Consider the following 27,688-nt stretch of genomic DNA (forward strand, 5'->3'; position numbering starts at 1 on the left):
TTTTTTTTTGGTTTTGTTACGTGTGTACTTTGGGTCTTTTCTCAGCCACGGTTTCATCTCTGGTCTGACGCCTACTCCTACCTACACCTGGGCCCTTCTTGGCCGTAGGACTTACCAGGCCCGGAGGAGAGCGGAGGTCTCTATGACTGGTGAGAGGTTAAAACATTTCGCCGAGCGCTGCCTTCTTGGTTCGTCCTACTCCTACAGAGGCGTGGGCGAAGGATCTAGCAGTGAACTCACTTTCTTATCGGCCTGTGTCCGGAGGAAAGAGTGCTCACCACCCCATCCTTGGGTAAAGCCCCTCATTCTGGCTAAGGGACCGGTCCCGATATAGAGACAACGGACTCCGCGGGCCCATGGTTCTAATCTCTGGGCATGAGAGCAGGAGCCAGCAAGTGAACTCCTGGCTGGGGTCAGAAGATCTCAGGCAGCCCTGCCGTAGGGGGTAGTCGATTTTCCTTCCCACATCTCTTTCGGGGTCTTAAAAAGAAAGTCAATCAAAGCTCAAGGGTAAGTAAAAATGGACCTTGACCTGGAGAGCTGTAGCCTCTGAAAAATTCTACTAGTGAGCAGAACTATAGTTTGGAGAATTTTTTTTTTTTTTAAATAGGTCATTGTGTATTTTTGGTAAGTCCCTCCCCTTCGATAAGGTTGAGGGCCTGGGGTAGAGTGGTTGCTCTCGTTATGTCCTGTGCTGTCTGTCCGCCTTGGCTTACCACAGTTCTAAAAGAAGGACCAGAAACCGTGCTGCAGAGATGCTCGGGCGCTGGCCAGTGGCCCACATGACGCTGAGAGGGCGAGGCCTCCTTCGAGATCTGCTCATTCTTACCCCTTTGGCATTGTGTTCTGAGAGATCTGGGAGACAGCTAATTTCTAAGACTAGGAGACATCCTGAAAGCACGTGGGTGAGACCTAGGCCAGCGAACTTGTTTCCAACTCTTTGAAGATGTATATTTATTTATCCTTTTATATTAGACATCTGTGTGGCTTTCAAAGGCATCGGCTGGGAGGTGGGCAGAGTGGCTTTTTCTCTCTCTCCAGCCTTGTCCAGCAGCATGGGTTAGGGCAAATGGCTTTACTCCTCTGGGTCTCCGTTTTTTTGGCTTATGGAGAGGCATGGGCTAGACCTTGGCACTGTTGACATTTCAGCCTGGAGAGTTCTCTGGTGTGTGTGCGGGTGTGTGTATAGGGAGTGCGGTCCTACGCATTGTAGGACATTTAGCAGCATCTCTGGCTTCTACCCTCTAGATGCCAATAGCACTGCCCCACTCATGGCAACAAAACACGTCTCCAGAATGTCCCCTGGGAGGAAAATTCGTCCCCGATCAAGAACCAGTGGGCTAGAGGCTCTCTCTACGTTCTTTGGTCGGGCTTTCTTGACAGAACTGGTGTGGGAATACATTGCTCACTAAAACAGGGTAGCCCAGCCGAAGACCGTGGGCCTTCCCCGAGATGGACGTGCTTCAGCTTTTTTCATCCTTTCACCTGCTGTCACCCTGAGGTTGGGATGTGTTGTGAGGGGGGCTCCCGGCTATGCCATCTGCACATCTCCTCCTCCTCCCCCTCCTCACATCCCAGGAAACATGTACAGCTGTGGGGCTTTGTGAGGCCCGGACTGCTTGGCCATGTTTATCATGGCTGCTTCTGCTCTCACTGGGAACGACGGGCAGAGGAAGACAGACGTTTCTCCAGTGTGTCTGACCCCTTGTGCACCCCTGCCCCCCAAATCTCTCATCAGGCATTGCTTTGAGAGTGGGTGTTTCCTGTTAACTCAATCCCAGCCGACACTGGCCCAATAAACACCTCAGCTCTCTGTTGCAGAGTTTAGTTGGCTGGGAAATGGGTATTGCCATGTAAACAGGAAGCCCCCTGAAGTTATTATCTACAGATGCGGTTGAAGAGCCACATGTTTATATTTATGGGATTTGAAAACAGTCTGAAAAGGCAAGGGAGGAGGTAGGGGAAGGCCTCGTTTACCATCAGTGAGTGAGAGCAGGGCCTACAGATCTTCACAAGCCGATTTCTTGTTCCCTCTGGAAACGGGTGGGTAACAATCACGTCACAGCCAAAAGCCACAGCAGAAATGGAGGCACTGGCCTGACTGATGTAAGCAAACAACCCTACTGCGAGGATCAGATAAACTGGACAAGCCAGTCAGCTGGCTTCCCTGCCCCAATTCTTTGGCAATCATTTTAGAGACCAGTTCTAGGAAACAATGGTTTGGGGGCATCTACAACGGTAGGAGGCTTAGGAGAAGATGATCCTGTTATACTCTCTGAAGTTTTTCTGGGGACAGCTCAACTGCCTGCCACGGTTTTAGTGAGCCCGGGCCAGCTCACCTGTGAGGTGGCAGGCAAACTCCTCAGCGGCCAGAAGGATGGCTTCTGGCCAGCGCTGTCCGGGAGTTGGTGCAGAGGATGTGCGGGTGGTGAGACAGCTGGCCTGCCTGCCAGGGCTGGGTACACCGCGTTATTCCAATTCCTCCTCTGCCCGCCTCTGCTCTTCCTCCCTTGGCGCCCCCCTCAGGCCCGCAGAAGGTGATAAGTAAGGCCAGGTAGGAACCAATACGTGGACAGTGGGTGTTCTTTATTTGAATTCTGCGCTCTGAGCGAAGGCAAGGGAATCTCTCCCTTCTTTGTCTCCATTCCTGGTACCCTGATAAGTCTCTCTGTGACTTCCCAGCAGTGAGTATTCAATTGGGAGGCCTTGGAAGCGAAGTTTTTAAAAAGCTCTGAACTTAGTTATGAATTTAGCAAAGAAAAGGGTCCACCGCAGATGCGAAGGGAACTACACTGAGGGGTGTGTGTGTGTGTGTGTGTGTGTGCCTAAAAGGATGGAGCAAGGAGGCAGAGGGATGGAAAGAGGTGCCTGAGCAGCCATTCAGGGAAAGCTGAAGTGCACACACGTGTGCACACACAGGCACACACGTGCATACACGCATATACTTGACACGGTGTTTGTCTCAGGTGTTTGCTTTTCTTGGAAATCCTACAAAAGAGCACCGCCTTCATTCCACAAGTGGTGAAGAAGCAATTCTTCTTCTTCATAGAGGTGATTTAGAGGGGACCAGGGACACTGGATGCTTCCTGGAGTGTCAGGAGCACGGTGAAGCTGACCTTTAAGAAGGGGTTATTATTTTGGTGAAGCTTTTATTTAAAAGCTTTTTGTGACTCGACTGCTGTTCAGACACGCACAACTAGTTGGAAAGCAGAAGGATCAAGTTTCTGGAAACCCACCTAAACATTTACTAAAACTTATTTTATTTTGTTTTCTTATTTTGTTGCAATGATGTCTGGCCACTTAGTGGGGTTTTCTGAAAAACCTGCCTTCTGTTTTTAGCATGGCCAACGTAGCTCACAGCTTGATGGCTCTTTTTTTTTTTTTTTCCACCCAAGGTCATTCTGTGCCCCTCTATAGCCAATAGAAAGGGAAGAATTGCACCCCCCCAAACCACCTGTCATTCTTATAAAGAAATCAAGACCATACAGCAAAAGGCTAAAAGGAAAAAAAAAAGAGGTGGGAATCTGGCGGTCAAGTAAAAATTCTTTCACACGAGCCCCTCAAGAAGTAGTCTTGTCTGCACAACATTAAATGAGGCCAGAATCCAAGACTGTAACCGGGTCTCACGTGGCCTTAGCCATTTCTCCTCGAGAACCCAAAGAACCAGAGTTAGCCGGGATGTGGAAAACGGAAGTGGGATACAGCAGGCTGCGTAGACTGAGATCCAGGATCTGGTGGCCGAGCTTCAGCGGGCTTAGAGAGAGGGGAGTACCAGGAACCCCCAGCTGGATGACGGACTGAGGTAAATGTGCAAATTCATTCCTTGAAAAGAAGCAAAACAAAAAAGCAAGCAGCCAAACCGCGCGACACGCATCATCGTGGGAGAATTAATACAACGGTTTTAGGTTTTAAGTCTCCTTTGACATCATTTCCTTCCTAAATTAGGTCATTTATTTTTTTATAATTCCATCCACCCCTCTGACAGAGCAACAGCTCGGGCGAGTTTCACTTTCTGTTTCTGAGTTTCTCTGAATTCCTTTGCCCCCCAAAGTGGGGGAGCCTTCTGTGGCATCCTTACATCTTTGGGGGGAGGGGGAACGCCTCAACCCCAATCTGTCTTCTCGAACACTCATGTCATATTTAAATCTTGAAAGTCACAGTGACCTTTCTCCTCATCAGCCATGTGCTTCAAGAGCCTTTTTGCGTGCGGATTTGGGGGCATAGAAAGTTGGACTCTTATCAAGATCGTCTTACTAGCGGTTTCACAGATGAGAAGGGCAGAGATTATCATTGAGTGTAATCCTCTGTCACAACTTCTGGAACGTACTCTGTGCACTCAGGGGGCACGGGCAGGACTCCCGGGCCCACTTTCCCGCCTCGTGGGCCCGAGACAGAGAGAAGGACCGGGAGGGAGGCAAGCGCGGAACTTTCTCAAGGAGTTAAGTGGTTAATAGGAACTCAGTTTTTTTATTGGCTAATAAAACCTCCCAGGGTTTTTCATATTATATGGTTCCTTCAGGCTCCCAGCCCGATGCTTAAAAAAAGAAAAAGGCGAAAACAACAACAAAAAGCTGGAGCCTAAATACCAGTGCCGTCCCAGTCTTGTTTACTTTTTCATTTCCGTAGTTGTAAAAAAAAAAAAAAAAAGTTCCTCTGGTAGTTCAATTTTATCACACGGCAGGCAGGAGCGGATCAGTGTTTGAACAACTCCAGGGCTCCCTGCCTCCCAGGGAAAGGGAAAAGTCCGCTCTGGGTCTCTGGTTCAGAAGAGAGGAGAGACCGTAATGCAGATGATGGATGCAGAGGGGAAAATCTGGAACCCGAGCCGTCGGGGGGGAGGGAGAGTAGATATTGAGCTGCAATAGATCTCTGGAATCCTGAATGCAAATGATCTCTGTCCTTTCATTGCCAGTGGTGCTGTTCTCCCAACAGACCAGGATGTTCTTGTTTTTAATAATAGCCAGACCAGATGCTAAATTCTCCTCGGCAACGTGTTGTATAAGTGAGAAGGCAAACAGCTGATTCCTGTTAAGATGAACACCAGGAGAATAAGCCAGAAAGTATGAGAAGTCTCTGGAGGTTTTCGCTTTGTAAACCCCTGTTTGGCAGAAAGATCACAGAACCTGGGCTGAAAACACAGTGTGTCCCTCCTGCACCCGTTCCTCATCGGGGCCGCTCGCTGGGGGCCTCTGGGCCTCCTGCCTCCGCCAGCCAGCCCTCGCCTGAGTGAGCCAGAGGACTGGCTCGCAGGTTCCCCCAGAGGGGAAGTCGGAAGCCCCGAGCCCTTTGGCTTTCAGTGACTAGAAAAATACTCATCAATAGGAGGAATTTTTTACTTGCTCCTTGCCATAGAAAATAGTGAAATCCTGAACACGAGCCAATAACTTTAAAATGGCATCTTTGTTCCATCTTTTGCACTCCCTTCTTCCCCCTGTCAGAGTCTATAAAACCTCTGGGTTATTATTTTGCTGTAGAATATGCCACACATGTACGATGCTGCTTGCTTCTCTCCCAGGTTGCTGCCAGAGCCGGAGGCGCTGTGGGGGCTGCAGGGCGGGGGTGGGGGGGTGATGACCAAAGCAGACAGTGACCAGGCCGCGTGCACTCTGCCACCGCTCAGGCCACCACAGGAAGCCGGCCCGAGGCGGCTTCCCTGAGAGAGCAGGGGTGCCCTGCGCAAGGGGTCCAAGGGGTCCGTACAGAGCCCTTTGACCATCTCCCCTGGGGCTTTCCTCCCAGGCCTGCAGGAGAGTGAGAGAGAAGGAAGGGCTACGGAGAACAGGTGGAGAAGCGCACTGTCGTTTCAGAAAGTCCCTTTGCTCATCTTTCCCCTTGACATCAGTCTCCTGGGCCCTCCCCTGAGATAGACAAAGGGCACGCGAGCTACCCGTCCCTCACTATTTCCTTCTTCCCTAGCTGTCCTGAGGTTCACTTGGCCCTGGTCTCCCCGGCATGAACACCCTGCGGAGAAAGGAAAAATGGAGGCAGAAGATGAGTTACCTCCTTCCCCCTTAGGATGGCACTGAAGGCCATTGTTTTCATTTCCTTTTGGAGGGAAAGCCGTGTTTGGTACTGGTGGCAGGATCAAGTAATAACAGGAAGACTTAACATCTCATTGTCACTGCCCCCTTGACTACGAGCCTGGCGCCTTGCTTGATATTTCACGTGCCTCATGTCAGTCTTCCCAGCAGCCGGTGAAGAAGTTAGCACTGTTTTCATCCCTACGTGTCTGATGAGGAGACTGAGGATCAGACTTGCCCAAGGTTACGCAGCTATTAAGACTCAAGCCTCAATCTGCCCGATTCCAAAGACTATGTTCTTAAGCTAAAACTTTAGACACAATCTCCTTTATCATCCACATAATGAGAACTAAATGAGTTAATGAGATAAGAAAATGCCTAGCACATAGTAGATATAAAATAGATGGTACCCAGTATTACTCATAATAATTAAGATGATTATTTTAAAAAGCGTAAATAAAATTTTCAAATAGTTTGAATCACAATAGAGCTGGACTGCCAAGTGGAACAACTTTTTAAAAACTATTAATTTAGGTGGGTCAGTCGGTTGAGCAGCTGCCTTCGGCTTGGGTCATAATCTCGGGGTCCTGGGATCGAGTCCCACCCCAGGCTTCCTGCTCAGCGGGGAGACTGCTTCTCCCTCTCCCTCTGCCCCTGCCCCCCGCTCATGTTCTCTCTCTCTCAAATAAATAAATAAAAATCTTTTAAAAAGAACTATTATTTTAACAGTTTAAAAAATGTCACTCTTTGAGAGAGTGAATTTTTTTTTTTTAAGAGAGACTGAGAGAGCACAAGAGAGTGTGAGTGGGGGAGGCAGGGCAGAGGGAGAGAGAGAGAGAGTCTTAAGCAGGCTCCACACTCAGCATGGAGCCCGACATGGGGCTTAATCTCACAACCCAGACATCATGACCTGAGCCAAAATCAGGAGTTGGACACTTAACCAACTGAGCCACCCATGTACCGCCCAAAATGTCAGTCTTTGAAAGTAATATTTTTCTACATATTTTATAAACTTTTTCTATTGAACCTCATGGCTAAGTTTGGCAATGAGCTTACCATGGGCTCCTTCCCCGAAGGAACTCAGAGACATTACATAAACCATAAGTGTAAAATACATCGACACATCCAGAACAGAAATGTTGATCCTACCAGCACCTCAGCTCTTAATCTGTAATCTCTTTCAAGATTTTCCATTTAGGTATGTTGAGTTTCCTGTGAATGTAGCTACTCGTAAAAAGTATTATTGAACTTAATTCGGCAGCATTGGCCTCACCTAATGGGAGAAAGACCCAGGTCAAGAAATTTCTGTCAACTTCAACTCTTACCTCTCCAGGAGTGGCTTTGGGGTCTGTCTTACCACCTGACAAAGGGGCAGCCCCAGGGCCCCCATATCTGAACTGCCATCCCTAAGAGGCAATGCTCGGGCGTGGAGACAGCTGATCAGAGACCCAAGGCTTGAGGAAACCTAGCTGCAGCCCAAGATGGTGTGTGCCGAGCTTTGCACACGTGTGTCCAGCCTGGAGGAGCCTGGGAAGGGGGCATCTGTGTTCCCGGCCCTAGATTCTTTAAATCTCTTTAAGTGAATAGGTAGGGCTTCTCTCCAACTTTCTTAAAGCGTTTTACAGACTATTTCCTTAAGTCCGCCTGATATGGAATTAATATCCCATTTTACTGAAATCCCAGAGAACAGAAATGACCTCTCTCCCTGTCACCCGCTCGGCTTCCTTTTTTCAAGTATTTATTGAACACCTACTACTGACACCTGGCAGGCTCGCCACCACTAAAAATCATATTGGAAGACATCTCTGTTTGATTTAATGCATCCCAAAGAGAGATGTTTGTCGGGGCATTCTTTATTTAAGCAAATTCATGAGTGCTCCAGAATGCCATCAACAGAGATTAAAAAGTTAGCAATTGGTTTCTAGAGAGAATTTAGATAGTTTTGATTTCTGCTTATAGCCAATTTCATTTCCCATTTCTCATTTCCGAAAATACTCAACATATTTACAAGGTACTTGGCATCTATATTTAGTTGTACAGGCCTTTCATTTCCACCACAATATATGGGAGGCTTGGTGTTTAAAGAGTGGGTGATTTTCATACAAAGGGGGAGGGGCCGCTCTTCCATTTTCTCTTCCCTGTGGTAACAGCTGTGCAGCCAACCGTGCATTAAGGGGTTGAGGGGTGTTTTGAAAGGGGGAAGCAGAGAGTGGCAAAAAAGATCTGGGTTCCAGATCCTTAACCCCTAATGACGAAATGTGTGACCTTGAACAAGCCACTTAACCTCTCTTGACCTCCTCCTTAATCGTGGACAAGAATATATTACCTGCTAGATGGCGTGTTAAGGGACCATGTAGTAACTCTTACCTGTAGATTTGGAGTGGTTTTTAGAACGGAGAAATTATGAGCAGTTTTAAGAGGTGCAGCTAGAGTCTGCCTAGCATTAAGAGAGAGAATGAGGTCCATTGTTTCTCACAGAATTGGCAAAAAGGGCCATTTTGTAGACGGGGAAGAGACAGAATCCCAGAGAGGTCAAATCACTTCAGCGGGGTCACCCTGAAATTGATGAGGGGAAGCCAAGGGTTGGACATCTACTTCCGAGCAGCTCCCATCCTCATTCTCTGGAAGACTGTCCCTTCCTTTATAATGGTGGCATCTTCCCTAGTCTCTTCACGAAGCACTGACGCTTCATTACTTTTCTAGTTTTTATGAACCGATTTTCATTTGACAGAAACTCAGGCAAGCTGATTCTGTTAAAAACTTCATATACTCGTGTAAATGACTCCCAGTATACTTCATGCTCCAGCCAACTGTATTGAAAAAGACCTGTTACATATTACTTCATTAAAAAAACGAAAAACCCCATAAAGTTGTATACCGGGCCTGGCTTAGCGAGTGGGGCATTTAGTTTAAGAGCGTCCATGCCATTTCTCCCTGGACAAAAACAACCTGTCCCTTTAGTGGACAAAGAGGCCCCCTTGCCCTCACTGTGAAGGATGGGGGTCATGGCCTTGTTGTGGTCAAGGTCTTTCTATTTGCTGTTTCATGATCCAGCTGGAGAGATAAGGCTACACTTTTGACTTCTTTAATATGGTATCCGGGCCCCCGAAACAAATGAAAACATGGCAGCTAATCTTGAAGAAAGAGAGCCTTTTCATCTCAATTTTACCTTTTATTGGCTTGCTGAGTTCCCTACAACTAGCATCTTTTCTCCTTCCTGCAGAAGGAAACCCCATGCTATTGGGGCAATGATGGCACACACAGGCCTTGGTGTCGTGTTAGCGGACGAATCTTATGGCGTGGCTCCTTATCCGAGCCCTGATTCATGATAGATACAGCCGTGTTGTGCTGGGTGATGACCACACAAGCCATGTAGAGGGCGGAAGGAGGTGGAGGGCTGAGAGGAGAGAGAATGGGTGGCCTCGCCCTATCCCTTGCTGGAGAGAATGGTGTGAGAGAATTGTTGCCTTGTTCCACCATCTGCACTGTCATCTGATCTTCAGGGAGGGGCTGCATTTTTATTCACACCATAATGACTAGAAATGATGGAAATGAAAATGAGTGAGACATATCCTTAGCCTCAAGAAGCTCACCGTCTGCTCGGAGAGACAGAAAGAGAAACTCTTCAGTGACAATACAGTGGAGCAGTGCCATTGCAGAGATGTGAACTGAGGGCTGGCTCCCCACCTCCCCCCTGCCCCCCAAAAGGAGGTAGCAACTCCTGGCCAAGGCGGGAAGATGACACTTGAGCTGATCTGGAAGAATGAGTGAATCCTGGCCATTCTGGGTCTGCAGCTGAGCTGGGGTCGGCCCCATATCCGCCCTGCATTGCAGGCCCTGGGAGTAGGCAGCCCGCCCCACCATGGAGATCCTACATAGAAGAGTGAGACCGTGACCCCGGCCTCTGCGGTGTCCCTTAGCACACCAAATGACACTTCCGCTGGTAGGATGAGCAAGAGGGATTCTCAAAGACGTTAGAGTGGGGGGGTGGGGTGAGCGGGGTCAGAGCCTCTGTGGGGTATGAGTCATAAAAAATGTTGAGAGGGCAGCCTGGGTGGCTCAGTCAGTTGAGCGTCCGAGTCTTGGTTTAGGCTCAGGTCATGATCTCAAGGTCGTGAGATCAAGCCCTGCGTTGGCTCCATGTCGGGCGTGGAGTCTGCTTGAGGTTTTCTCTCTCCCTCTCCCTCTGCCTGCCTCCACTAAAAAAATTTTAAAAATGTTAAGCGACAGCATAAAATATCAAACTTTCAGAGTGTAGGTACATTTTATGTAATTGCTTGCTCACCACCTACTACCATGTGCCCTGAAGTCTGGAGGAGACAGTGAGGGAGACTTTGGTACATAGGACCCTTTGGCATTCAATAGCGAAGGGTGACAAGGATGAATGGGATTATGTTTGTGCTCTGGATGGTCACATACTCAAAGAACCGAGTGAGACCCATGCCTGTGATTGACCTAAGTAAAACTTTAAAGAAGGATCTCGGGGTCTTCTCTACCCACACCTCCTTCAGAGGCTGGCCCTGAGCTCTGCCTCTCTCCCCAAGCCCACGCCAACTAACCCTGTACTGTGGACCCCCCTTTTATAAATGAACTTGCCCTAACCCTCACCTTTGAGCAGTCAGTGTATTTGCATTTCAAGGGAGGTTTTCTGGAAGCACTAAAACCTCACTTCCAAAGCCACATACTCTGCTCGAAGGGCAGGAACCTTCCTTGGGAAGCTTTTGTGACATCCCTCACATCCCATCCTGGGGGGCGCTGCTGCCTTCTTACAGGCTGCTCTTCCTTGTTCAGCTCAAAGCCGATCCTCCTTTTCTCTTTCTCTCTCTCTTTCTCTCTCTCTCTCTCTCTCCCGGCCAAGTACCTTGCCCAGACAGACCCTTTGAGGTAACAGAGGGTTCCTCCTGCCCTCAACCACCACAGGTTGAGTGAAATGAAGTGTTCTGCTTCTGGCCGAAGCTCACTTTAGAAGCCATGCATTTATTTCTGTCTCTGCAAGAGACAGTTCATTGATTAATGGAATCTTTATTAGGGTTATTAGGACACATAAAACACACGCACACACACATAAATCCATCTCTACCCCTCCCGAGCCCCTGGCTGGCAAAACGAGCTCTATTTCCAGCCCTGACATCTTGCCAGTTTGTCATTCTCTGTCCTGGCCACATCAGCTTCCATCGAGCTTGAGTTTATTGGCTACACAGTGGAGTTTATGTTGTCATAGAAATTAGCCTTGATGGACAGGGATATGGCCAGGGGATCAGGAGAGGTCAGCAGCCTCGTGGTGTTGGCATGGCTGAGATGTTGGGGTGCCTGGAGCCCTCTCCAAGAAAAATCAAAGCTGGCTCTCTGTAGCAGCGAAGGAGTGCAATGAGACACTCCTGGGGGACAGGCCGTGATTGTGAGCCGTCCAGTTCCCATTCCACCCGTCCGCCCTCCCCCCTTCCTCCCCAGCCCTCCCGGTGCCCCCCAGTGCCAAAAATCCTTCCCTGTGCAGTGGAGGCAGGGCCGGGAGGCCTGAGGTTAAGCCTCTCTCTTCTCCAGTTCGTGGTTAGCTTTCGTAGGCTCTTGGCTGTTTGACAAAGTTGGATAATAATTCAATATTTCTTACTGAAATACTTGACCTTATTGTTAGTTTTTGTGACAAGGGGAATTTAAAGGAGCTGCAAAAATGCAAGCAAGTGTGGCTGAAAAAGGCCAGGGTAGGCCACTGAGCAGTGAACAGTTTCTTTTTCTGACATCTATAAAATTTAGGTGAAAACAGGTCAACATTGATGTTGGCAAATGGGAAAGCCAGTTCTATTGTTAGCAAATGAGCTTCAGATAGAAATGTAAGTCTAGTTCAATCAAAACCACGTTTGGTTTTAGACACCAGCGATGTGCTTTCTATTAAAAAAGGGGGGGTATTTATGGAGACACACAAAGTAAAAATATTTTTTGGCCCAAAGGATCATTTTCTAAGTATCAAATCAACTTGTTGAAGTACAAGATGGGACCACTTTCATTTTCTTTTTAAATTTGTAGGGCACACACTCCCAGAATTCTCTCTTCTCTTTATTTCAAATTGGCAAGGGCTGTTGAAGATTAATATTGTATATTAGGGAAACCCTGCATTGCCTGACTCGGGACTTGCTGGAGACTGCCAGCTGGTGGCTGACAGAGAAATGAAGTTATAGGAGTCAAATATATGGCTCCCCAGATTTGGCCTGAGTGTTAGAATCACTTTTATAGGCTCCACTTGGGAGTCTCATAAGACAATGTTTGCGCTCACAGAGGAGGAACAGAAGAGAAGTTTAGTCACTTGCCAAATCCAGATCATGGAAGGTCAGTTAATTTTAGCCTACCGGGCGGCTTGCTGATCTTACTTTCTCTCTGTCCTTGGACCATCTGAGGTCCTTGTCCTTCTGGAAGCCGGAATGAGCGTCACATGGCAGAACCCCTTCTTCCCATACAGCCTCCCACTAGCAAATGCGGGGACTGTGCTCTAGAGTCAAATGTGGGTTTGTCCATAGGCTTCTAGAAGGGTTGACTCTTTTTTGGGAAACGTTTTTTTTTTTATTTTCCTTTGAATTGAGGTGAAATTCACGTACCATGAAATTACCACTTTAAAGGGAACCATCCGGTGGCAGTTGGGGCACTCTCAGTGTTGTACACTGCTACATGTCATCGCCCCAGACGGAAGCCTTGTCCCCATTAAGTGGTTGCTCCCTATCCCCACCTCCAGGTTCGTGTTGGAGTACAAGTCGGTTAGCTCGGTTCCCACAGGGTGCCATTTTAGGGCTTCACGATTTTAAATAAGGTTTGGCTGTGTTTCCGGAGAGGCGAGGATGGAGCGTGTTTCTGGTGGGGAGGGGCGGAGGCCCGGGCTGGGATCGGGGCGGGGGGCGGGGTAACAGGAGAGATGGGGGGTGGCGTCTGGGAGCACAGGGTCACCCAGAACCAGAGACTTGCTGAACTGGAACATCTGTTGGGGGAGCTGCTCTCTCTGAGGCTGAGTGTTGGTCTCCCGCTGAGGTGATGATCCCTTTAAAATTCTCAGCATTCTCACTCCCCGGCCCGCCTCAGTCTAGGAGGCATTTTCTTCCTTTAATTTGTGTTGGTAGGCATCCAAGTCTGGCACCAGGCAGTCCCCACTTGGGAAGCCGGGAGGTGGTGGAGGCTCACCCAGGTCTAGAAAGGGAGCTCTCGCCGGGATGCTAACTGCAAGCTGTCTCCTTCAATCCACATCATCCTGCGGGATAATCATTTTCGAATGGCAAACAATAATAAAAGCTTTCCTCTATTTTGCTTCCAAGTGTCAACGTATCTACCCAGGCTATAGATATGTGTGTGTGTGTGTGTGTGTCTGTGTGTGTGTGTGTGTGTGTGTGTGTGTGTGTCTGTGCGTGTGAATTGTCGAAGGGAAAAAAGGACGTTTGGGGAGCATTTGAGGATGTGGGGCAAGGCTGGGAATTGCCTGGGGTGGCTTTTCAAACACTGTGGGATGCCAATCGGAAGTGTGGGTCAGAGATAGAACTAGATTGTCAGGTGACTTCCGCTTTCAGGCTGCATCTGGTGGGTGTCTACAGGGTCTCTCCCAAGTTGGGTCCCTGGTAAGCATGGGGGCAGCTTACAGCAGACAGAATGGGATAGGTGAGGGGAACCCAGAGGCCAGATCCGCCTGCTGAAGATGTGTGACTAGATCCTGAAAGAAAAGTCCCAAGTCATCAACCTCAGCAGGCGGGTGAGCGGATATCCCCTCAGGCTGCCTGTGTGCTCCGGGGCTACACAGAGTCTCAGGTCTCATTTTCTTGAAGAGTTTGGGGTAGGGTGAAGTGAAGTCATTTAACTGGTAACGAATTTCAACATTTTTTAAAAGATTTTATTTATTTATTTGAGAAATAATATTATTTATGTATTTAAGAAAAAGAGGGAGAGAGAGCATGAGCAGGGGGAGGGGCAGAGAGAGAGGGAGAAGCAGACTCCCCGCTGATCAGGGACCCCCCCCCACCGTGGGACTCGATCCCAGGACCCCCGGATCATGACCAGAGCTGAAGGCAGACACTTCGCCTACTGAACCACCCAGGTGCCCCACCATGTTTTGAGATCAAAATACACATGGATACATTACGGAATGCAACGCAAATTCATAAGAGTTGTAAAGATAGAACAAGACTTCAGAGAAACCTGCTCCTTATAGTAGGTTACTCTGGGCCAAACTTAGGGTTTACTCTCTGTAGTCAGGTGACGGTAGTGAGAATAATTGAAAAGTCCTGTCAGCGTTCAGGGCATTTTTCCAGAGGCCTGTGGAGTAGCTGGATCTTGTAGAATTTTCTCTGCTCACACCATGCCCTTTCACTCATGCAACTCCGTAGTCTCTGACAAGCCCCCGGGGCCCCCTCCCTTATGAGGACTTCCTTCCCATCATCCTGACCCAGCTGCCCGGGGCGGCATCTGTCACGTGCACCATGAGGCTGGTGCTCTAACCCTCATACTCTCTCAGTCACCTGTCTCTGCCTAACAACCTGCACGACAACTTAGTGGTTTAGACAACAGCCATTTTGTTGCCCATGGTTCTGTGGGTAAGGAAAGCAGGTGGGGCTCAGCGGAGTAGGGTAGCTTGGGCTTCCTCGCAGCATGGTGGTCCCAGGGTAGTCAGATTCTTCCCCAAGCTCTTAGAAGAGGCACACAAGTGGAAACTGTGCGTTGTTGAAGGTCTGGCTTGGAAGAGGAGATGGACAGGATCTCTTCCACTCTGTTCTGTTGGTTAAAGCCAGTCACAGGGGCCAGCCCAGCATCAAGGGGAGCGGAAAGAGACCCCCCAGTCTTAGTAGGAGAAGAGGCAAAGGATTTACAGTTGTCTTCAAATGACCACATATAGTTGATGTGCAACCTGTCTGGCTTTGAAGCTCGTGATCTTATCTGCTCTTCGGTCATTCTTCTTAGATTTCACAGTTCTCGGTGATCCCTCGCAGTGCCAATTGCAGTGGGCCTTAGTCAACCCTTGGCAGTTTTTTCAGGCATCAGTAACACATGTGTGAGAGGAGATTTGGGGGCATGAGGCATCTCCACACAAGCAGACCCCTCTTCATCCAAACCCAAGGGTGAGAGGCTTCCTGGGATGGAGAAGTGCGTGTCTGGCAGGGAAAGATGAGTCCCCAGTCTTTCGTAGAAGGAGTCTCCATAGGCTTCCTCGAGTCTTGGGATGGGTTAAGCGTGTGTCAGATACACTGGAGTTGAGGGACTCTTGTTAAGGGGAAGATAGGAGCTCACACCACAGAACAGCTTCGAGATCTGCCCGGGAGAGCTGGGTGGCAGGATTCCTCCAGACTTGCCCAGGGCACCTGGGGGCAGTCGGGCTGGAAGGGCTGCCCTGGTTGCCACTGAGACACAGCAGGGTCCAAGAGCCACCCTTCCAGGAAAGCAGAGAAAGAGGCTATTGTTTCCTGCCACTTGAAGCAGCTGATGACAGTACAAAGGAATGCAGTGAGGACCCTCCCTCCTCACTGTGGAGGATTAGAGACTGAAGAACCTCTCAGCCTCTGGGCACAAGGTGTGGGAAGCACTGTGGGGGCAGAAAGTGGAGTGAGAGTTCTCTGGAGGGGGAGCCATGTGGATTCTGGAATTGCACTCCTCTACCTCCCAGCTCCTGAAAACTCCGTGTACATGGTTTCCTCATGTACAAAATGGGGACGCTGGTTCTCAGGAAAGAATTTTTTTTGAGGATTAAGTAAAATAAATAGAAGGCCTAGCATGCTGCTTGCTAGGGTAAGCACTTAATAAATATGAACTTCTTTCTCTCCAAGATGTTAGAAAATGGACCCTAGACATTATTGAATCCCATTTGTGCGTGACCCACATGAGGCCTGGAGATGTTAAAGTGATCTGTTTAAGCAACACGTGTGTGAGTCCCTATGTCCTCCTCTTGGCTCAGGGCTCTTCCTTCTGTCCCACCGACGTTTCAGTCCCTCCAAGGACATAGAGAATTTTCTTCACAGCCACGCTGGAACTAAAAATGGCTGCCTTTGGCCTTTATTCTTGGGTAGACTGCTCCACATGACCCTGAAGAACATGGGGGTGATCAGAAAAGAAAATGCTAACAACACATTACAACAAAACCAGACAAAAACAGAAACACCACACGCAAAATTCTTTGAATAGAGCCACCCCCTGAAATCACCTTAGTAAGTCCTTGCTCCTCTATCAATTTCTTTTCCACTTAAAAATGTTATTGTGAGGATCACAGTTCAGAATGATGATAACATGAAAAATAGAATGTTCTCCTCCCTGCCTGCCTCCCTTCCTCCACTGGTTCTACTCCAGACCACTTTTATGCCCATACAACTTCGCCTCCCTTTTATCAAGGAGCAGCAGTGACAACTGCAAAGGTCCACCCGTAGTCGGGACACTTCAGTCTGTGGAGTTCAGTTTCCTGGAGCTGGGAATCAGGAGGTTCCGGGTTCTGTGAGACATGGTCCTGGAGCCCCATCACTGAGCAACGAATCACCCCCAAACTCAGTGGTGCAAGACAGCAACACTTTCTTACGCTCACAGATTGTGTGGGGCGGGCACTGCGGGAATGGCTGATCTCCACTGTGAATGTGTGTGTGGCCTCGGCTGGGAAGACTCGAAAGGCTGGGGGTGCCTTTGCTTACAGGTCGGGTGTCTGGATGGTCTTTGCTGGGACTGTCTCCTGGGGGGCGTCTGGGTAGGCCTCTAGCGTGCTGGCCTCAGGGTAGTTAGGCTTCTAGCGTGGGTGCTGGGCTCAGAGAACAAGTATCCCAGCCAACCTGGTGGGGGCGGCACGGCCCCTGGTGACAGAGCCTCAGAGGTCACATGGTGTCACTTTCGCCAGATTCTATTGGTCAAAGCAGTCAGGAGCCCACCCAGATTCAAGGAGGGGGCCCTACCCCCCAGGGGAGGAAGGTCCAAGACCCGGCAGCCATGTTGTTAAACCCTCCCATCCGGTGATAGCGCTTACTGGAGGCTGACAGCCCACTGTCTAAAGGATTTTGGTGCCGCTTCTAGAAGAGAAAGGCAGTCTAAGAGGTGAGATTGGGACATTTGAGGAAATATGGGACTATCTTGGCTAATTCTGGGGAAAGTATGTTTTTCAAGCAGTTTGCTTAACATTTTCGTTTGCCAAACCTGAGAACTGGGACCATAGCACCCGAGTTTGAGTTTGAGTGTTTGATTGTCCCAGCAGACACCGAGGCCTTTCCCCGGGGGCCTGTGTGGGGATGAACTAGACTTCGCTTCCTACCGCCTCCCTCCCAACAGCAGAGGAAAAGCCGGTGCAGGGAAAATCTCCCCCTAGAGCCGCGCAGAGGGCGTCGTAGCCCTACTTTGAGAGGTGGTTGGGCCTCGCCCTCCAGCCTCCCTCCACCTGTGTACATACCCAGAAGGAACACCGTTTGTTTCGAGTCCAGAGAGGAGTCTTTGAAGCCCTCAGAGATCTTCAGAGCAAAGCGCTGGGTGAGGTCAGGGCATTCAGGAGGCCTGAATGAAGGGAGGGAGGCTGGGTGTGCGCCAGCCGGTGCTGCTCGAGGCCCAGTGCAGCTCCGGTGATGCCTGCTCACGTCTGGGCAGCCCAGAAGTGGTGTGGTCTGAGGCAAGAAACGCGAATCAGCGTGCTGACCTCCCCCTCACGCCCATTTGCGTGTGCTCCCCAGAGTTCAGAGCTTGCTCTGGCTGGCCCTGGGTTAGGCCCTTTGGACCATGAACCTGTTTCATTTACTCCTCCCAGTACTCCCACAAAGTAGGCATCATGGTTCCTGTTTTACAGTTAAAAGACTGAGGGTCAAAGAAGTTAAATATCTTTTCTAAGGTCACACAGCAAATAAGAAGGGACACTGGTTCTTCAAAGGGGTGGGGGCTGTTTGCTTTTTCATAATCAGCCTGGCCATAGGGCAAGGAGGCCATCCTCTTCTCTCCTTGTCCTCCAGTCTTCTCTCTATTCCATGCTTTCTCCTTTGCTTGAAACCCCAAGATTTCCATCACCAGGCTTCTTGATGCTTGCAAAATCGAATCCCTTCATGGTTAGGGCCAAGAGGGAGTTTTCTGCAAAATGGATTTGAAGAAATGCCTCAGAGCTGTGCTGTCCAATACAGTAGCCTCTAGCCACATATGACCGTTTAAATAAAACTAAGATTAATACGATTAAATAATTGTAAAAGGCAGTTCCTCAGTCACGGCAGCCCGTTTCCAGGGCTCCATAGCCACAGGCAGCTAATGGCTTCTGTATTCGATGGCAAAGGAGTAGAATCTTGGCGTTGTTGTGGATGGTTCAACCGCGCGGTGCTGCTTTAGAGACTAACAGAGGAAGAACCACATTTTTATACCTGGTACCATTGCCAGTTTTAGTAATCCTTTCAATGGTACTCGAGGTATCGATTTTTACCAAACCCTTCTCAGAGGTAAAATAATAGACCATATTTTTATAGTACTTGATAGTTTACAAACTGTGTTCCCGTTCTTAATCTCATTAAACGCAGCAGCCTTGCAAAACATGGTAGGAAATGACGTTACAGGTAAAGTAACGAAGGTTCAGAAAGGTCAAGCAACTTGGCGAAGGTTCTATAAACAGCAGATGATAGAGCCAAAATTTCAACACAGATTTTCTCACTGTGTGCCTTCCACAGGGAGAATTTGTGTATATGACGCCTGAGATTATCCTTAGGCAAAATTATTAAGTCGAAAGTAATTTACCAGTGTTCTTGTGGGGAGAATTGTGCTTGTCAGTCTTTCTTGTTTAGACCATCAGATTTTTCATTAGGTCTTGCCACTAACAAAAACCTTTGTTTTCTTTCCAAAGTTGTTGGCAGCTTCTAGAATTATTTCACCACGAGAACACAGTTTACATTGGTGTATATTTATTAATTGGAAAATTACCTTTTTAAATTAGTTTATAATGAGAATGATTATGTTTACTGTCACTTAGGCAAGTGGTAAATAAAAGAGAATCAATTAAAAAAGGTAATTTTCCAGAACTAGGTGCTATGGAAGATACATATACATAGAAAGGTAACCAACAGGGTTGCTGGGGGCTCAGTCGGCTGAGTGTCTGACTCTTGGTTTTGGCTCAGGTTATGATCTCAGCGTTGTGAGATCAAACCCTTTGTTGGGCATTCTTAGTGTCTGCTTGAGATTCTCTCTCCCCCTCTGCTTCTGCCCCTCCCCCTACTCCACTCTCCCTCTCTCCCTTTTTAAAATAAATAAAATATTTAAAGAAAAGAAAAAGGTAACCAACAATACCTGGTCAAGCATGAGGTTTGTCAAATTAACATATGAAAAGCAATTCCTTTTTCACTCATCTTTAAATACAATTTAAAATATGTACCATCCATTGTTCTAGACACTGGAAGTAATAACCAAGCAGACACAAAGAAAAGGGATAGAGAGTGATGGAGTAGGTGGGGATACTGTTTTTGTTTGGGTATTAACACTCCCCTCACGGCTAAGTTCAAGCTACCAATATGACATCACTAAAAGCAGAGTTGAGAGTGGCGCCCACAGTGGGCTCTCACGAGCTGAGGTGAGCTGTCTCCAGCACACGTTTTCTTTCCGCCTCTGCAAAGTGCCTGGGCACCTTTTCTTAAGGGATCTCTGGAGATCCCTGTCCCCTCCTACTTTTTGCGTGCAAGTAGAAACCACAATGCTTTTTCTCGGCTACTCCTGGGAACAGTTGGTGCTTTGGGGCGATTTTGCTGGAGTTGGAGGCTTTGTTGTTTCAAGTTTGATAATTCCACCACGGGCTATCTCCGTTCGTTGAAGTGCACGTGCTGGGTTGCCATTGCCAATGGTCACGAGGTCTGTGTTGCCAATGGTCATCAGGCCAAAGGAGAGGCCTGATGTGAGCCTTAGCAGCATGATGAAAAAGAATGAGCTAAACACAGGGGTAGAGGAGAAAACCTGGCTTATGGTAAACGTTCTTGTGCTTGGTCAAGGCCACTTGTAGAAATCATTTCCCTGAGAAAACTTGGTAGCATAGTGGATAGAGGTGTTGAAATGAGGGGACTGGGATTTGAATCCTGCATTGACCTTGGGTAATCATTACCCTCTTTGAGCTCAGTCTTGCCATCTCCTGTGTAAGGTCACGGGGAAGATTGCATGCGCTGATGTGCAGAAGGTCCATAGAGCGTGAGCACACCAAGTGTCTAACACACTGTCCAGCTCAGGGTACGTACTTCATCCATACTGCCCATGTAAAGAGCAATGGCCACGTGTGTACAAGGAAACGACCCTAAAGCTATCCTCCTCGGGAGAACCTGGGAGGATCCAGACTCGAGAAGGTGGATTGAGGAAACCCATGAAACAGGGGCTGGAAGGACGGAGGAGTGGGTGGAACCGAGCTGCCGGTCCGGCAGCTGAGAGACCATAACAGCTGTGAAACCAGGGCCTTATTAGCCACCACTGCGCCAGCTGGTGGCTCTGTCTTCCTCTTTAATCCAGCGGTAACAGTGGTAGTGCCAGACGGTTGATTTCCCCAGTAGTGCTGGGGAAGTTGGGGAAGAAAAGTCCCTCTAAGTTGCTTTGTTTGCAAAGTGAAATATAAAGAACATTGCCTGTAGCGTGGGTAATTCGCTGGAGATTCGTTGGCCGGAATTTCCTACAATCTTAGAGTCTGTAGACGCTAAGTGGTCTAGGCCCTCTCTTTGATATTCCGTGACCGAAGTTGAATTGATAGAGGAGCTGCATTTGGCTTAGAATGAAATATGACATTTCCTAAGCCAAGCAACACAGAAGGGGCAGATGAAGAAGCAGAGAAAGACGAAAAGGGTGAGCAGGAAAACAGCCCTTGAAACATGAGCCAGGCAGTGTCAGGTCAGAAAGGACAAAAGATCTGAGCTCCCAAGAATCCAAATGTTGCATTGTGAGCCAATGAGTAACACAAGCAAGGAGGCTGTGGACCTGGGGAGGGATGTCCGTGAATAATGGAAGCTGGTGGACTACAGACAGAAAAACACCTTTCCTCCCAGTGCAGTCCTAGGGTATCTAGTGTGTCTGGGACCAGGACAGACTTAAAGCGGAGCTGTCGGGACACATCTCATAGCACACCCCTCAAGGAGTGCTGGCTGGACCCTGAGCATGTGCCTCCCCTCTGAGCTACGGCATCCTTCTGGGGTTCGCACGCACCACCTCCAGGGCTCCCTGCACACCCTGCCTTTCAGGGGCATGACGGTGAAGGGGGCATGGAGAAACCAAATGTATGGAAAAATGTCCTCTTCTTCACTCGGATGGACTGGTGAGTCCCTGAGCATCAGCTGCAGACAAGTGATAAGGAAGAGACAACAGGTTAAAGAGGAAGAGGAAAAGTCGGGCAGGGTGAGCCACAAAATCCTCTGATTCAGTGCGGGAGGCTGAGTGAAGAGCCACCCTCTCTGGGAGGGCTTGGGTTCTCAGTGCCGCTCTGCCCTGGCTAACTGTGCTAATGAGGGCAAGTCCTTTCAGTCCCGAGGCTTTAGCTTCCATTTGAATAAAATGGCCATGGTGGTAGCTCCAGATGGTTTCCAAGTTCCTGTTAGTCCCCTAATTCTCTTACTTTATCAAGGCCAGTGCCGAGGCTGGCTTCTGAGGAGTGCAGGGTTGGGCTGTGGTCCAGACTAGCCTATTGGCTAATGTGGACGGGATCCAGTAGCATCACCACCTCCGTATTCCAATGTTTGCCCTTCTCTTGTTAGATCCAATGGAGACTGGCTCTCATCTGGGACAGGCAATACATGGCATGCACATTCTGTCTACCACATCATATGCTAACAGCATGTGCTGTTAAATAACCCATGGTTTCCCACTGCATCTGGGTTAGATGTCAGGATGCTTAACTGCATTGCAGGTGGCATTGAGATGAGGAGCACCACCCCTCGTGATGGCCACGCTCTTATATTTGGACTAGGCGAAGGGGACTTAGAGAAGAATTTAGCCTGGGAAGAACTCCTGATCTTCTGAGAGCATCTGTGATTCTCAAGGACAGCCTTCCCACCTGCTAAAAGTATCCTTCTCCTGGGACACTTAGCTGTTTATCAACTGACTCCTTGCTCATGGGACCGGTCAGTCCTGTTACAATGTTGCTTAACTTGTAACAAGGAAATAATAAAATCCACCCTGCCTTCATTTTAGGGTTCCAGGGAAGTGCTTGGAAAAATACCAAGTGAGATGCAACTGTAGAGTTATTAATAATGTTGCTATTATACACTTTGACTGATGAGATTTTGATAAAGGGAAAGGCTCCTGCCCTCCCTCCGTCCACAAGACCTGTTCCCAAAAGTACATCTCAGTCCACACTCCAAAGACATTTCTTGGAACCACATCTTAGTGTGGTTCACCCAATAAAAAGCCCCTCTGGCTCCAAGTGGGCATGAAAGTTCATCACAACATTTGCCATCAATAAAAACACAATTCTTTCCATATGAAAAGCATTACTGCCGTCAAATGGTTATTGAGTGATGATACCTGAATATTGGGAACACAGGAACAGGGAAATGTGTGTACAAAGGAAAACTTCACAGGGACGCCCAATTGTAAAGATAGACACGCCAATATCAGAGGGAATTCGTTAAGCAGAGCAGGTTACATTTGCCTTCACCAAGCAGGGACAGTGAGGGGAGAAGGTGTGATGGGAGGGGGAGAGAAGCAGCCAGGAGGAAGGAGAGACTCAGAGCTGCCTGGTAGATGAGTCACAGAGGAGAGTGACACACAGTAGGACCGTGACAGCCCACAGACCACGCTGCCATATGGCCAGCACTTGCAGGCCAGGAATTTGTCAAAAATTATCTTCTGGAAAATACTGTCACAACAGCCATTGACTTTTTAATTAGAGCTCCCTTGGCCACGCAGGAGCCCTGGAGCTCCTTTGAGCCACATCCATGCCTGAGGAGCAGGAAGCTGGGCCAGAAAGTCAGAGCTGCCTTCTCTGAGGTGCTTCGAGAAGGTCAGCCTCTTTCAGTAGCCCAAGCCACTCCCATGAGACTTCGTGGCCAGGACATCCCGCCTGCTCCTTCATGAAGTTCTTCCCTCTGCCACTCTTCTGTTCCCAGCCAGCTTCTGGCTCTGCCTCACATGCTCACATGCTACCACTTACCTCTGTGGCCATTCGTGGCTGGCCAGAGGAACGTGGGTCAGTGTGGTGGGTGAATAACACGGCTCTGGAGAAGAGCTGGGGTTGAGCATGGCTTTACTCACTGCCTGGCGGGCTGGGGGCAAGTCACTTAGCTTTTCAGCCTCAGTTGCTTGATCTCTTCAATGGGAATGATCTATTCCCTCGAGGTTGAGGGTGAGGAGCAGATGGAATCAATCAGTGAAGGTCCCATGTATAGAAATGTACATACGTGAGGTTGGGGAACCAACCTGATGTCATCAGGTTGTCCTGTTGACATCAGTAATGGGACCTCATTTCATTCTTGAAAGTGCCATGGTTTGGGTGATAAATTGAATCACCCTCGGCATTGTTTAATTACTGACAGATGGAAATACAGAACTCTCCCAAAAGACCCCCAGGTCCTCAGTATGTGTGTCCCTTCCTCCTCTGTTGCAGAGCAGAATTTCATGTCTGTGTGTCCTGATTCACTTTCAAAATAAAAATTCTTCAGTTAGTCCATTAAAAAAAATAACCGCCCTGTTTTAATTTCAGCAACGGCCTTGGAATGAAAAGACTACTAATTACTCCAATTAACCAAGCACATTAAGTGCACACGTTCAAACGAATATTAACATACCATCAATCTTGGTCCTGCAGTTCTTGAGATGCTGGGATGCATAAACATTTAGTGGAAGAAATTGTGACTGCAGAGAGAACACAAACAAAGTAGCCTGTTTGTTTGTGCAACTGTCTGCTTGTGCAGAAACAACCAAGAGACATGGAGAGACCTGAGGGTGTCTCCCAGGTTATGTTTCCAATTATTGCCCATAGGAGACAGAACAAAGAAACTCCTATTTATAGCCAAAGTCTAAAGTGGGAGGTTGGTGGGGTGGGGGGAGTTTCATCATGAGAAAACACAATCCTCTATTGGCGTTAATAAAATAAAATAAAATAAAACTGTAGTTTATCAAAAGAACAAACTGTCTTCAGGGAAAATAAATAACTCCTTCCATGTCTTGACTCCATATACGACGTTCTCTAAAACCGTGTAACTTAGCGGTGAGGAGAGCCAGAGCGGGAGCAGGCTAACACCACTGGAGCAGAAGGGCTTTGTGGTGGAAGCTGGGGCTGGCACCCAAGCTTCAGGCTAGGATGTGCCGTTGTACCTACAACCAGCAAAACCAATGAAGGCCACGTTGCTTTGTGCACACCACTAGCCCTTGGGTCATTTCTCAGGGCTCAGACTTCAGGAGATGCTCACAGGAGGCAGAGGATGAAGGGCAATGTTGGCTCCTCAGAAAGGATTTGGGGTAATGTACAAAGGGCTTCAAGGCTCAGGATCTAACACGTTGGCGAGGATGCCACAGTGGCCCCCTCCTTGGCGTGCAAATGCTGCTGCCCCAGCCTTGGGAGAGGGCACCTGCCTTGCATGATTATGGTTTGTCCTTTCTACTTCCCTCTCTCCCTTCTTTCTTCCCTCCCTGTATTTTCTGTTTAAAGAAATTAATTTTTAAAAATAAGCATTAAGTACGTACATGGGCCAAGCACTGTACCAAGTAATTTTCTGTATCATCATCTCTTTCAGCCCTCATAACAACCCTTTAGAAGTCTGTTGTCACCATCACCAGTTTATAAGTGAGGAAGCTAGGGCTCAGAGAGGTGAGCTAATGTGCTCAGATCACACAGCTAGAGTCCTAGAAGTCCTGGGAAATGGCCAGTTTGGAAACCATCTGGGGGCACCAACATTGATGAGGAAGGTGCTTTCATTGCCAGGGACTTGGTTCCTTGCCATCTGGAGCTTCAGATCTCATCCCTAAGCACTGAAAACGTGGGTCCAGAATCACCCTAGTCCAGGGCACAAGGGGTGTACCTGCCAGCCCCATGGAGGGGCCCATCGTATGGTAGATATACTGCCCTCTCCCTTCCGACATTGTATTTGAAATGCCATAGTCATTCCGGATCCTCCAGTGTTGTGGACTGGGATTAGGGAGGGTCCTGGGAGAACATGCAAATGAGGGTTTTTGTGTATTTTTTGCATTCTAAGCAAATTGGCTTGTGTTTTTGAGGCTCTGAAGGCCATAGTGGTATTTTTTCTTTTGCTATGTCAACTCACTTCAAGGAAGGATATCAAGGAGGGGTCACTATTCTGTATAACCCTCCTGAATGTCCAATGAGTCTTTTTCTCTCTGAATCAGAGATTCCCTGAAGCTGGCTCAGGCTGGAAATGAATCCTCCTGCAGGAACAGACTAGAACAGGCATTATCATCACCATTCATTAAGTAATTTTTGCCTCTTCCTTCATCTTTAAGTACTCAATTGCTCTTACTACTCTGAACCTGCAGGAACAAGAACAGTCAACAAATTCTATCACTTCTTTCCTTTTGGGTTTATCCTTTCCTTCCATCCCACACTTAACTACATTGGCTCAGACAATCATTTTAGTTGTTCCAACTTCTCTGATCCTAGTCTTTGTCTCCTGATCCCTCAATTCATCTTGCAGTCTACTCTCCAAACAATATTCTATTCTCAAGTCCCTTCTGATTGAAAATTTTGCAGTACCCCATTGCCTATTTTTGAGTTTTTTAATAAAAAATGTTACCCTTATGGTCCCAAATTCAAACAGTACAGGAATGTATAAAGGAAAATAACTATCTATTTATTTTTCTATTTCTCTTCAAACTAGAAGATCGTTATTTATTTTGAAATTGTTTCTTCTTCACTTTAAAATGTTTCTCAATATAACCCAATGCATATGCTAAGCAAAAATTCATTCCAATAGTAATAGAACTCTTATATTGAAAAAGAGCAGACTCCTGCCCCACACTTCTCACTAGCACAGCCTGTGGAATCAAAGTAAAATGCCTCAGCTAAGCTTTCAAAGTTCTGTGTGACATGGTGCTGCTGGGATTACCTTCCAAACCTTATTTCCACTCCTCTTCAATTCAGACCAACCATTCCCTGCAGGTCAGGCTCTACTCTGATAGTTTACCTTTTAAGTGGACACTTTAACCCATTTACACTGTTTGTAATAACTGAACTATTTGGATTCATTTTTACCATCTTATTTTGCACTTTCTAGTAATATTCATCCTGATTTTTCTGTTTTCTTTGTTTTTTTTTTCTTCTTTGCTTCCTTATTTTGAATTGATTGATTCTGTTCCCCCACCCCCAATTCCAGCATTTTCTCTGCATTCTTTTAGTTCTTTTAGGAGTCACCCTAGAAATTTTATATACATATTTAATATAATAGAATTTAAAGTTCATCAATATATTTAAGCTCTTTCTGAACAATAAAAAAGCAAAGAACCCTTGAATTCTGATTATTCACTTCCAAATTTTATATGGAGTTGTCTAGATTTTAATCTCTTGATTTTTTTAAAAAAAGGTTTATTTATTTATTTATTTGAAAGAGAGAGAGCAGGGGTAGGGGGAGTGGCAGAGGGAGAGTGAGAATGTCAAGCAGACTGCTTGCTGTGTGGAGCCTCAGGCAGGGCCCAATCTCATGATCATGACCTGAGCTGGAACCAAGAGTTGGATGCCCAGCCAACTGTGCCACCCAGCACCCCTTCTATTGATTTTTAAAAACCCAAAGAATCCTTGATTTTTCAAAACACTCTTGATTTTGTTGTATACTACCAATTTCTATTTAATCGTGTTTACCTTAAATTAAATCTTTGTGCACTGATCCTCTTACATTTCAGACCTACCTTCTGAAATCATTTTCTTTTTCCTAAAATATATGCCCTTTAGAAATCCCTACAGTGAGACTGTTCTGGTAGTAAATTCTCTGTTTGTGATAGTTTGAGATTGCTACTTTGCCACCCCCCTCACCCATTTTTGAAAGATAGCTTTCCTTGTTTAGAATTCTAGATTGCTAGGTATTTGATATTAATTGGTTGTTATTAATGCATTTGATTTTCCTTGCTGTTCTTGAGAATTCAGCTGTCAGCTTGTCATTCTTTTTTTTTTTTTTTGAAAATTTTATTTATTTATTTGTCAGAGGGAGGGAGGGAGAGAGAGAGAGAGAGAGAGCACAAGCAGGGGGAGGGGCAGAGGGAGAGGGGGAAGCAGACTCCCCGCTGAGCAGGGAACCAGATGCAGGGCTCCATCCCAGGACCCGGGGACCTTGACCTGAGTCGAAGGCAGACACTTAACCTCAGCTTGTCATTCTTTTCCGACCATCTGCTCATTCTCTCTGATTGCTTTTAAGATCTTCTCTTTGTTTTGTTGTTCTGCAGTTTCAATATGATATATTTAGGAATGGCTTTCTTTTTACTCATTCTGTTTGAGATTCTCTGGGCGTTCTTTAATCCATGCAGTGGTCTCTCTCATTAATTCTGGAGAATGCTCAGCCGTTCTTTCTTTTAATGTTGCTCCCTTCTGTTTTCTTTATTGTTTCCTATAGAATTCTCTCATCCTATTTTCTGGGTTTCTTACACATTTTTACATTTTCCATTGCTGTTTCCTTCTGTACTACAAGTCTGTATAATCTCTTCAGTATTCAGTATCCCAGTTCGTCATTTTTCTCTTTTAGCCTCATCAGTGAATTTCCAATTTCATCAAGCATAGTTTTTCTTTTCTTTTCTTTTCTTTTCTTTTCTTTTCTTTTCTTTTCTTT

General features: G+C 47.4%; 1 protein-coding gene across 2 annotated transcripts in view; it reads left to right on the forward strand.

Annotated features, from left to right (window-relative positions):
* RUNX2 (RUNX family transcription factor 2) overlaps positions 1-27,688 on the forward strand; it is a 180,872-nt gene that overhangs the window by 123,536 nt on the left and 29,648 nt on the right. The window contains exon 6 of one of the 2 annotated variants that reach the window (XM_040643547.1): positions 5,917-6,076. The exons of the other annotated variant lie outside the window; for it this stretch is intronic. Coding sequence (XP_040499481.1) covers positions 5,917-6,026 — 110 coding nt within the window. The 3' untranslated portion in view covers positions 6,027-6,076. Of the gene's footprint in view, positions 1-5,916; positions 6,077-27,688 lie in introns of those variants that run through there. 2 annotated transcript variants of the gene reach the window in all.

The sequence above is a fragment of the Ursus maritimus genome, unplaced genomic scaffold (assembly GCF_017311325.1).
Source record: "Ursus maritimus isolate PB19 unplaced genomic scaffold, ASM1731132v1 scaffold_29, whole genome shotgun sequence".
Classification (NCBI taxonomy): Eukaryota; Metazoa; Chordata; class Mammalia; order Carnivora; family Ursidae; genus Ursus; species Ursus maritimus.